The sequence below is a fragment of the Scyliorhinus torazame genome, chromosome 10, assembly GCF_047496885.1.
Source record: "Scyliorhinus torazame isolate Kashiwa2021f chromosome 10, sScyTor2.1, whole genome shotgun sequence".
In the NCBI taxonomy this organism is placed as follows: domain Eukaryota; kingdom Metazoa; phylum Chordata; class Chondrichthyes; order Carcharhiniformes; family Scyliorhinidae; genus Scyliorhinus; species Scyliorhinus torazame.
In genome coordinates, this window is record NC_092716.1 from 90,296,312 (window position 1) to 90,308,925 (window position 12,614).

General features: G+C 46.5%; 1 protein-coding gene across 2 annotated transcripts in view; it reads right to left on the reverse strand.

Moving 5' to 3' along the window:
• nlrc5 (NLR family, CARD domain containing 5) overlaps positions 1–12,614 on the reverse strand; it is a 318,509-nt gene that overhangs the window by 184,952 nt on the left and 120,943 nt on the right. For both annotated transcript variants that reach the window (XM_072518410.1, XM_072518409.1), the window contains exons 13-16: positions 10,905–10,988; positions 9,354–9,437; positions 6,572–6,661; positions 1,933–1,992 (exon numbers count right to left, since the gene is read on the reverse strand). In XM_072518410.1, coding sequence (XP_072374511.1) covers positions 1,933–1,992; positions 6,572–6,661; positions 9,354–9,437; positions 10,905–10,988 — 318 coding nt within the window. The remainder of the gene's footprint in view (positions 1–1,932; positions 1,993–6,571; positions 6,662–9,353; positions 9,438–10,904; positions 10,989–12,614) is intronic.

Consider the following 12,614-nt stretch of genomic DNA (forward strand, 5'->3'; position numbering starts at 1 on the left):
AATTCTACCATATTATGATCACTGCCTCCTAAGTGTTCCCTTACTTTAAGATCTTTAATCAAGTCCGGCTCATTACATAACACTAAGTCCAGACTGGCCTGTTCCCTCGTGGGCTCCATCACAAGCTGTTCCAAAAAGCCCTCCTGTAAACATTCAATGAATTCCCTTTCCTTGGGTCCACTGGCAGTATTATTTACCCAGTCCACCTGCATATTGAAGTCCCCCATGATCACGGTGACCTTGCCTTTCTGACATGCACTTTCTATTTCGTGGTGCATTTTGTGCCACAAGCACAATCTGGGCCACAAGCTCATCTACCTTGTTCCGTACACTGCACGCATTTAAATATAGCACCTTTAATTCTCTATTGACCGTCCCTTTTTGTTTTCTTAGTGTGGTGGACCTTGGTTTACTGAGCCGGCCGCGTAGAGCGGCCCACGACCAGCGCCGCGCCAACCACACTGGTGCCGATACTCCGCACTGCAGAGAATCGCGTGTCGGCGTCGGGGCAGCGTGGCGCGCGTGGCCTGCCGGCAATTTTCCAACTCGGCGCAGGGTCGGCGAATCCCGCCCTATATGTATAGTATAATTCCCAGAATATGACGATGTCAGGCTGTTGCTTGACTGATCTGTGAGACAGCTCTCCCAATTTAGGACATGCCCCCAGATGTGAGTAAGGGTCGACAGGCTGGGTTCGCCGTTTCTGGTGCCAAGTGGTCCGTCTGGTTTCATTCCTTTGCGTTTGCTTCGAAACGGTTAAATACAACTGAGTGGCATTTAAGAACCAACCACAATGCTGTGGGTTCGGTATCACATGTAGGTCATGGCAGGTTTACTTAGTGAAACAGGTGGGTTTTTAACCATCGTGGTTTCATGGTCTTCATTAGACTTTTAATTCCAGATGTTCTATTGAGTTTAAATCCCACCCTCTGATGTGGTAGGATTCGAACCCGGGTCCTTACACTGGAGCTCTGTATTATTAGTTCAGGGGCAATACCACTATGCCACAGATTGTCTGTTGATTGTTCCAATATAATCTTGATCTCTGTGAATTCAAACATTGTTAGGTTGAGTGAGTTCCAGCACATTAAGCAATTTGCAAGTTTAAGTGAACTGAAATTAGGCCCAAGTGAAATGAAACCATGCATTAAGACTGTTCAACCATCACATTAAATGACATTTATTTGGAAAGGCCATTAGCAATGAATGGTCGAAGCCGCCAGTCTTGTGATGTTCAAGAAGAATGGTCAGAATCCTGGGATTTGATCCCCAAATGTCAGAAAATGCAACCGCAACCCCATCTGATAAAAACAAAATTTGATTCAATCACCACAAACCAACAGTCCCAAATATAAATGGTCAGAAAGCAAATCCCAAAACACCAGCAACAGTCTCAGAATCCCATGTGATCAAATCGGCATTTATCTCACCACACATCAACGACTTTGATAATTGTGGCTAAGGAAAAATATTGGAAATCAGAATTCTGGAATACTCTAGAGGTTGAGCATCCCTTATCCGGAATGCTTGGGGCCGAGTGTGTATCGGATTTCGGAAATTTTCAGATTTCAGAATATAATGTTCGAGGAGGCGAAATGTGTTTTGTACCGACCAAAAAACACTTTAAACGCGATAATCACAGTGAGTAAGATAAGTTAATGCACTAACGTCTGGCTATGTTGAGGTTTTGTTGCCAAAACAGCCCCACCTTGGGCCTGTAACCATCTGTGGCGTATTGGGCCCTGCGCATCGCCCAGGAACCTTCCCAGAGCCTTCTGGGGTTTCCCACTCGTGACGACACGTTGGCGCTCAAAACAAAGTGTGGATTTCAGAGCTTTTCAAATTTCAGACAAGGGATGCTCAACCTGTATTACATCAGAGTATTTGAAGAAAATGTATTCAAATGACTTGTTTCTGGATAGAATTTCTTACCTCACTTCAGTGTCTTCTTGCGGCTCTGCAAATTTAAGTAACACTGTCTGATGTTTCAGGCTGTAGAAAGTAAATTACAAACACAAACTTGAGCTTAAATGCAGGAGGACAAATAGATCATCTTGGGCTGGATTTTTCGGCCGCGCCCGCCGCAAGATTGCTACGGACGAGATGGGGCCCATGTAAAGGTCCCCTGACCTCAGGCAGAAATTTCCAGTCACATACATCTCACCCTCCTTTACCCCCACCTCTCCTTCTTTTACCATACATCTCCCCCTCCTTTGCCTCCCGTCGCAACCTTCTTCATCCCATTTCCCCTTGCGGGGGGGGGGGGGGTATGATGTGTTGGGTACTCTGGATCTGTGGAGACTGCGTTTACCTTAGCAGTAACATACACAGGCTACCAACACTTGTAATAGTACAACTCTATTTTATTTAACTAAGAGCTGTTAAACATACTTGCACTGTGGGTCGACACTATCTTAGATTGACTGAAGACCTATGCCTAACCTGACCAGCCTATACTGCTAGCACATGGTGGATGTTTGAGCTACTGACTGCAGGCTCTGTCTCTCTCAGAGGCTGCATCCTGAATGAGCGGGAAAACTGGTGTCCTCTGTCTTTATAGTGACCGTGCTCTAACTGGTGATTGGCTGCTGTGTTGTGTATGTTGATTGGTCTTGCAGTGTGTCAGTCAGTGTGTGTCTCTGCACCATCATATACTGATGTGTATATTATGACATCCCCCCCTTTTCTAAAAAAAAAATGTGTGTTTGTGGCAATAAATAATATAGTATGAGAATGTTCCTAACTATGTGTGGCACATGCGAGCATATTTACAGAACTATGTACAGAAACTCTAAGATATTTACATTGGAAGGTGTCTAGTGCAGATGGGACAGTATGTAACACAAAATATAACTAGAACAACAGTATGTACAAACCAGTGAGTTAATCAAACAGGGTAACAAAACAATCAGTTCATGAGTTCAAAGAGTCCATGAATTCAGGCAGTTCATAAATTCAGTCTCTGAGGTGGGCGACGAATTCTGGTTGATCAAAGGAGCATTTGGCCCTGTTGAGGCGGAGGCCATGCTCATGGATTAGTCGGAAGACGCGTTGGAGGCGATCAATGTGCTCCTGCGGGGTGGTAGACCAGACGATGACGTTGTCCACATTTATGCGAACCCCTTCGATACCTTCCATCATCTGCTCCATTATTCTGTGGAACACCTCCGATGCAGAGATGATGCCAAACGTCATCCGGTTGTAGCAAAACCGGCCAAATGGGGTGTTAAAGGTGCAGAGCTTCCGACTGGATGCGTCGAGTTGGATCTGCCAGAACCCCTTGGATGCGTCTAGCTTGGTGAAAAATTTGGCGCGAGCCATCTTGCAGGCGAGTTCTTCGCACTTTGAAATGGGATAGTGTTCTCTCATAATATTGCGGTTGAGGTCCTTGGGATCAATACATATGTGTAATTCGCCGGATGGATTTTTCATGCACACCATAGAGCTGACCCAGTCAGTCGGTTCTGTAACTTTCAAAATTACGCCCTGGTCCTGGAGGTCCTGCAGCTGCTGCTTGAGGCGGTCCTTGAGGGGTGCTGGTACCCTGCGAGGTGCGTGCACCACAGACGTGGCATTTGGTTTTAACAAGATTTTATAAGTGTATGGGAGTGTGCTCATGCCCTCGAATACACCGTGGTATCGGGTGATGATGGCGTTCAGCTGTGTCCAAAAGTCAGCGTCCTGAGATGCGGCAGCGTCAGCGGGTGACAGGGAGTGAACCCTTTGGACAAGATTTAGAGGTTTGCACGCTGAGCACCAAGCAGGGAGGCTTTCGTGGATCCCACTATTTCGAATGGCAGGTTAGCCTTTAATGACCGGAGCGACACTTCAAGCTGGCAAGAGCCACTGGCAGCAATGGCATTACCATTATAGTCCAGAAGCTGGCAGGCGGATGGCAGGATGGTAGGCTTGACATGGAGACTTTCGAGGTCAGACCGCGTAATGAGGCTGGCTGAGGCGCCGCTGTCCAGGCGGAATCGGATGCGGGATCGGTTGACGGTGAGGGTGGCACACCACTCGTCGTCCGGATCAATGCTGAATATTGGGAGAGACTTGGCTTTTGTCTTCTGGAGCATCTTGTGTTTGGTGATGATGCCCACACGAAATGGTGCTTTAGGGTCCTCGGTGTCAAGGTTCGGAATCAAATCAGAGTCGGAATCTGTGACAGGTGGCTGGATGGTTCGGACATCCCTGCGTGGCTGGTTGGAGCGACGAGAAGTAGTACGTCGAGCAGACCTGCATAGGGCTGCATAGTTGCCAAGCTTGCCACATTGGAGACAGCGTCGGGATTTTGCAGGACATTGCCGCTTTAAGTGGGCGGAGCCACATTTGCCGCACGTCGTGACATCAGAACGTTCGGTACGCCACCGCGCATGCGCAGTGCGGTCGTACGTAGTGCGCGCCTGCGCAGTGCGGTCTTCGGCCTCGCCGTCCCCTCGGTCAGTGCGCGCATGAGCCCACGAAAAGCACGTGAAATGGCCGCCCTCATCCAGGCTTAGGCCCTGGAGTTGTTTACTAGCTTGCACCCGCTCTGCTTCGTGGGGACCTTGCCGCGCCGTTTCTGCCGCTTGAATGTGCGAGTATCGGTTAGTGGCGTGTTCATGCAGAACGCAGGTCTCGATGGCTATCGCAAGGGTGAGCTGTTTAACCTTGAGGAGCTGCTGGCGTAGGGGGTCCGACTGCACACCGAAAACGATCTGGTCACGGATAATCGAGTCGGAGGTGGAGCCGTAATTACAGGACTGCGCGAGGATGCGAAGGTGGGTGAGGAAAGATTGAAAAGGTTCATCCTTACCCTGCAGACGCTGTTGAAAGACATAGCGCTCAAAATGTTCATGTACCTCGATGTCACAGTGACTGTCGAATTTGAGCAGGACTGTCTTGAACTTGGACTTGTCTTCACCTTCAGCGAAAGTGAGAGAGTTGAAGATATGGATGGCGTGGTCCCCAGCCGTGGAAAGGAAGAGAGCAATCTTCCTGGCATCTGAGGCAGCTTCCAGGTCTGTAGCTTCGAGGTATAGCTGGAATCGTTGTTTAAAGATTTTCCAGTTCGCACCGAGATTGCCGGTGATGCGGAGCGGAGGGAGAGGGTGGATGCTGTCCATATTACCAGATGGCTGATTGCTGGTCGAAGGCAGATCACTTGAAGGTAGGTCTATTAAACTCTAACATCACATACTGGTACCATGATGTGTTGGGTACTCTGGATCTGTGGAGACTGCATTTACCTTAGCAGTAACATAGACAGGCTACCAACACTTGTAATAGTACAACTCTATTTTATTTAACTAAGAGCTGCTAAACATACTTGCACTGTGGGTCGACACTATCTTAGATTGACTGAAGACCTATGCCTAACCTGACCAGCCTATACTGCTAGCACATGGTGGATGTTTGTGCTACTGACTGCAGGCTCTGTCTCTCTCAGAGGCTGCATCCCGAATGAGCGGGAAAACTGGTGCCCTCTGTCTTTATAGTGACCGTGCTCTAACTGGTGATTGGCTGCTGTGTTGTGTGTGTTGATTGGTCTTGCAGTGTGTCAGTCAGTGTGTGTCTCTGCACCATCATATACTGATGTGTATATTATGACAGGGTACTTGATGAAAAGGCAGATTTCCAAAACAAAAATGAATACCTACCTATATATTCACAGGCTTTTTGCTCTAGCCGCAATTGGGCCTCAGAGAGCAGTCCATTTGGCCATAGCCACCAACAAAAAATACAAGGAGTTTGCCCAGAAATGTCAGGAACCTCATTTCAATAAATTAACATATCATTGAAGGGCTTCCCTGCAGAATCGACCCCCATGTTAGGAATTGTCCCCTCGCTTGCGTAACATCCCTTCAGCAAGGAGTACAATGCTTTTTGAAAACCTTAGCACTGCCTTCTGGCACTGCCCAACTCTAATTACCCTGATAAGTTGGGCCATCCGCTTTGTACTGCATTCTGGTGGGTTAATACAACTGGGTGGCTTGCTGAGACCCTTCAGAGGGCATTTGAGGTTTCTTAAGAGAAGAGTCAGTCACCGTTGTGTGGGACTGTACATATATGTGGCAAGGATGGGACAAGGATGGAAGGTTTCATTTTCTCAAGGGCATTAGTCAACCAGTTTCATTTTTACAATAACCCAAAGGCTTTGTGGTCACTTATACTGAGATCAGCATTTAATTTCCAGAACCCTTTAAACTGAGTTCAAATTCCCAAACTACCACAATGAGGTTCAAACTCATTTTCTCTGGATTATTAATCCAGGCCTATGGATCAGTACTCTAGTAACAGAAGCACTACACAGGTAACTTCCCCATCCTTCCAATTTACAAAGACCCACTTCTCTGTTGGCTTTAATGACCAATTTTCAGTCTGATCCAAATGGACGGGTGGTTGAAATGTTTATGAATTCACCGTATGGAGAAATATGCACTGTGTAAAAAAAAAAGAGATTCCTTTCCAAGGTTTCATATCAAGGTTTTGAAAATAGCTTTAAAAATGTGAGGTTTTAACTAACTCTGCGTGTTCAGGTTTTACCTAACTCTGACTCCATTAACAAAGGCTTCAACTTGTTCGTGTTTACCTTGCTTCAATCTCTAACATCCTGGGGCATTCCTTCAGGACCAATGCCAAGCAGAGAACCCCATCTTCGGAAATGCAGTTGTTGCTGAGGCTAAGAGAGAAAGGAGTAGAAATAGCTTGCGTGAACATGAACAATGGATGTATAAACACAATGGCCAGGCCTGCCTGTTGCGGGCATCGTCACAGCTGGGATGGGAACATTTGGAGAGTGGCCAAAAGTCAATTAAATCTTCCTGTGTCCCCCCCTCCCCCCAACCCCCTAAAATCCCACCCATTCTGCTTCTCAAGATATATCAGTAATGCTATCCCTGGTAACGGGGGGGGGGGGGGGGGGGGGGGGGGGGCACTGACCTGGGTGCAGGTCGAGGAGGGAGACCCTTTGGGGAGTGGAAACTAATTGTATATCGAATCAACCTGGTTCTTGTTTTCTGCCTGCTGGTTCATGCATGCTACTTTGGTGGATTCTACAAGTCAAGCACACAAAATAGTAGTTGACTCACTATATCATAGTCACTATACCACTGCACAAATTTATACAACTCAACCGCCTTGAGTGAATGCAAAAGGCATCCTTGAACTTAAATGGATTCTTTCCTCATCCCAATTTTGCTGTAGTTAACTCTTTAAAAAAAAATATATATTTTTATTAAGGTTTTCACAGAATATCAATAACAAAATGAAAAAGGAACCCAACAGGGTTAAATACAAAACAGTCAAAAAACAACCCTCCATACCCCCCTCCCCCCGTACATAAATAATAAATTAACACCCCGACTTAACACAAAACCAACAAAGCAAATATATACACCTCCTCAGATCCCCCAGTGTAAATAAACAAAAATAAAGTAAACTTTTTCGCCTCCTGCACTCCCGGCTCCTCTGCCACCCCAAATATTGCGAGCCCCCAGCCCGGTTTGACCCTGGATCCTACCACCCTCGACACCGTCCGCGCTACGCCCTTCCAAAATTCCTCCAGCGCTGGGCATGCCCAGAACATATGGGTGTGGTTTGCTGGGCTCCCTGAGCACCTAACACACTTGTCCTCACCCCCAAAAAAACGGCTCATCCTTGTCCCGGTCATGTGTGCCCTGTGCAGCACTTTAAACTTTATGAGGCTGAGCCTCGCGCACGAAGATGAAGAATTCACCCTCCCTAGGGCATCGACCGACGTCCCTTCCTCGATCTCCTCTCCCAACTCCTCTTCCCACTTACCTTTCACCTCCACCACCGAGGCCTCCTCCTTCTCCTGCATCACCTGGTAAGTTTCCGAGATCTTCCCCACTCCCGCACACCCACCCGAGAGAACCCTGTCCTGTACTGTGCGTGGCAACAACCGCGGGAATTCCACCACCTGCCGTCTGGCAAACGTCTTTACCTGTAAGTACCTGAAGGTGTTCCCCGGGGGGAGCCCGTACTTCTCCTCCAGCTCACCCAAGCTCGCAAACTTCCCGTCCACAAACAGGTCTCCCAACCTTCGTATCCGTGCCCCGTGCCACCCCGAAAACCCTCCATCTATCTTCCCTGGGACAAACCGGTGGTTCCCCCGTATTGGGGTCCACACCGAGGCCCCAACTTCCCCCCTGTGCCGCCTCCACTGCCCCAGATTTTGAGGGCTGCCGCCACTACCGGACTCGTGGTATACCTCCTTGGAGGGACCGGCAGCGGTGCCGTTGCCAGCCTCTTCCATGCAGCCCCCTCCCCGTCCATCACCCACTTGTCGCATTGGCAGCCCAGTAGTACCCACAGAGGTTGGGCAGCGCCAGCCCCCCCTCTATCTCTACTCCGCTCCAGGAACACCCTTCTCACCCTCGGAGTCCCTCGCGCCCACACAAACCCCATTATGCTCCTGTTGACCCGCCTAAAAAAGGCCTTCGGGATAAACACGAGGAGGCACTGGAACAGGAACAAAAACCTTGGGAGCACCGTCATTTTGACTGACTGCTTCCTACCCTCCAAGGACAGAGGCAACGCGTCCCACCTCTTGAACTCCTCCTCCATTTGCTCCACCAGCCTTGTGAAATTAAGCCTATGCAGGGCCCCCCAGCTCCTGGTCATCTGGACCCCCAAATACCTGAAGCTCCTCTCTGCCCTTCTTAGCGGGAGCTCGCCAACCCCCGTCTCCTGGTCCCCTGGGTGAACCACAAACTGCTCGCTCTTCCCCATGTTGAGCTTGTACCGCGAGAAATCCCTGAATGCTGTAGTTAACTCTTAAACGCTTATACACTAGTAACATTAGGGCGGCACAGTGGTGCAGCGGTTAGCACTGCTGCCTCACGTCGCAAAGGACCCGGGTTCCATATCGGCCCCGGGTCACTGTCCATATGGAGTTTGCACATTGCCCCCGTGTCTGCATAGGTCTCACCCCCACAAACCAAAGATGTAAGGTGGATTGGCCACGCTTAATTGCCTCTTAATTGGAAAAAAAAGAATTGGGCACTTTAAATTTATTTTTTAAAATATATACCAGCAACATTAGCCACTGTGTGGACCATATCCTCACCTGGTGCAATGTGGCACCAGTGGTTTTTCATAAATAAATGAATGAAATGTTATTGAGCAAATACATATCATGTTTCGGGCAGTATTTCAGATGGTTAAGGATTCCCTCACTAGTCATTGCATTATGTACTTACATTCTTCCTGAATAGAAACTGCACTTGCCATCTCTGTAATTCAACCCCAATCCATGATTTAATACAAATCAAGTGTGTTACTGTACATATTAAAATACCAGGAATTGCATACATATCTTACTATTAATAATCATTGATCTAGAGACTTACTTAATCAGTTTGGAAATGTGAAATTCTGGTAGGATCGCAACAAGTCTTCTTAAACCAGGGTCTTTCAGTTCATTGCCAGACAAGCTGAAGAAAAACAAAAATACTCCTGATAGCAAAATACATTCTAATTAAGATTCAGAGCTTGTGACAACATAACCAGAGACGGTTGTGTATGCAATATAGTGAAGAATTTGCTTCAAGGGGCAATAACATCAGTGGAAGTGGGTGAGGCTGGACTTCTACATGTCAGTCAACCGTGCCATGATCCTCACCCATTTTCCTTGATGGGGGGTCAATATGGAGTGGATATCTGGTGGTATCTCTGCTCGTCAGAGGGGCTCATCACATGCCAGAGAGGAAAAGGTTTTGGGCGGGATCCTCCATTCTAGCAGCCCGCCCAGCCAATGGGGCTTCCCATTGTGGCCACACCCACGCCGTTGGGAAGTCTGCGGGCGTGAGTGCGCTGCCGGCGAAGCGGAGAATCCCGCCGACGGAGAATCCCGCCCTGTGTTATTGCAGAGTTAACCTGCTGCAACACGAGATAGGGATGGCCCAATATTCCCTCTAAACTGAGTTCCCATGCGGCCAGACACAAGTTGTCCTTTATTAAGCTTAAAGTGCGCACATACTTAAACAAATTAGCTGCACGTCACAAAAGTGGAGGTAATTTTGTTGGGTCTATTTGAAAGGAGGCAGAAGTCTTTTAAATATCCCTCCACTGAATTTTGGGTGGATTTTGAACGAGGTTACATGCAGCAGAGAGCCAATGAAAGGTGGGCCCAAAGTAGATCGGCAGCAGGTCAAACATTGATGGCTAGGGAAAAAAAACAACCAAACTGAGTTGGAAATGGGTGGGAGAGATGCAATTCTATAGGAGTTATCACCTTGACTCAATTTTTCCAAAGTTTCAATGGATCATCCTCTGAATTTATTGGGATTGAATGGGATAATACCCAGGGGAAAGTTCATTCTTCCAGATTTCTGGCAATTCTACTAATCCAGCCACTGCAGTCCTCAAATTTAAATCCAGTGCTGTGTAGCCCTGCATTCCTGTCATGTTCACAAATTTAAATTATTCTTAATCCAGTGTTCAGCTGTTGATGGCAGTTTGCATTTAAGGTCACTTTTCCACTTGGAAACCATTCAGCATGTATGAAACCATCCGCCGTCCAAAAGTACAAAATAGGAGCGGAAGTAGGCCATTCGGCACTCTCAGGCCTCCCAGCCATTTGATAAGATCATGGCTGCTCTGATGATGTTTCAAGTTCCACATTCCCACCTACCCCGCGACTCACATTAGAATCCACATGTCAGCCAAAAGCGATGAGGACTGCATTTGTGGATCAGAAAGACCAAAAAACAGATTCAGAAGGAAGAGAGAGAAAGAGGGAGAGAGATGTTGGATGCTAGGAACTGATGAAAGAAGAACATAAGCCAAGATATAACTTCAGCTTTTCTTTGCACTGATGAGCTGTGGCACTCATTTCAATTGCTTTGATCCTCACAAGACAGGGAAGTTTTAAGATATCATGAAAAAGCTATTGGACTCACTCGAGAGATGCCAGCTGTGGACAGCAATGTAGTATCCTGTGGAGATCTTGAACATGCTGTGCAGCTAATTTGCAGTTCACAAGACTGTAAAAGAAAAATGTCTGATAAACACCAGTGTTAGCAATCTCATCATCCAACAAATGTTTCAATACAATCACTCTTCCTCTTCGCCGCTCAATACTCTGCACTGTAAGGCATTAGCCAAGCTTTAGCTGGTAGCACGTTTGCCTCAGAGTCACAGGATCATGAGTTCAAGTGTCAGGAAAACAGAGGAGTTTTAAGTGATCTATATTTGAATTGTTAAATATTAGAAATAAGGTATCATTTTAAGTGGGTTTAATTTAGTGTTTCTGTGTGAAGAGTAAACCTATAGTTAGATTCATGCTAGGCAAAGGTGCTTGCATCTTGGGGTTTGGTTTCAATGAAAACTGTGCTTCTATTGAGTCCCAGAAGGCTATGGTGTGAAAAGTAAACATGTTGGAAGAAGCATAAGGTTGTAACCAGGGGTACCTTTAGGGTAGGAATGCTTTTTGAGTGTAGTTCTAATTAATAGCAGCTGGTTTTCGATAGGTAGAGAGGGGACAACTCTCAGCTTTGTGAGAAGCAAAGCTGTACCTTAGAGTAGTGGTTAAGATAACAAATGCAAGAAACTTAAAGAACAGTTAGTTCAGGAAATTAGAGAAATGAAGAGAAGTTTCCAAGAAGTCTGAGGTAAAATGAACGAAGAGGAACTGCTTTTGGGAACAGAATATTCTTTACGAAAATCAAAGTCAGACCTGGGAAGAGAAGAGCTGATGAGGTTGGCTACAGATAAGTCACATATCTAAAGCAATCATAAGATTTGGTGTGCTTATTTCCAGTGTTTAAAGCAATTAATATTCTGTTGGGGATTGAGTAATCGAGTTTGTGTAAAAGCATTGAAGACAAAGGAAACCTAAAAAGAGAGGGGGAAACCTAGTGCTGGACTCTTTTAACAAGTGGAGCAAAAGCTTTGTTTGTAAGACTAGTTGAAAGACCTGGAGACGGTTTTTAATGTGAACATCATTTGAAAGAAGTTTTAAAGCGTGTCTTTTTGAGAGTGGAGTGTGGAAACCCACATGTGACAATATATTGAATGGGGAATGTGAGAGTAATCCATGGATTTGTTGAGTGGTATCGGCCACTTGGTTTCAGAATTTTTTATCTTTAAAAATTGTATACATTTGTGAAACTGAGGAGGGGGGAGTAAAGGGGTATTGTATCATAATCAAACTTTTTATGTGCAATAAATGTATTTTCGTTTTTGTTAAAAATAATCAGCAGTCCTATGACTCTGTTCCTCCATGTTTTCTAAACAAAATTAAATGTTACAATCTTTTGAGCCATTCTGGAATCTTCCCGTCCAGTAACAACATCAATTAGGATCATAACACAAGTCCCACTCCAGAGATCTAGCCCCTAGTCTAAGCTAACGCTCCACTGCAATACTGAGGGAGTGGTGGATGGTTGGACAAGATGTTAAACCAAGGATCCACTTGCCCTCTAAGGTGGTCATAAAAGATTCCAGGGCACCATTCCGAGGAGGAGCAGGGGAGTTCTTCCCATTTTCCTGGACACTGTTTGTCCCCCAACCAACATCGCCATATTGATGTTTGTGGGAGCTTACTGTGCACAAATTGATTACATTCATTTCCTACTTGACAACAATGACTACTCTTCAAAAGATACTTC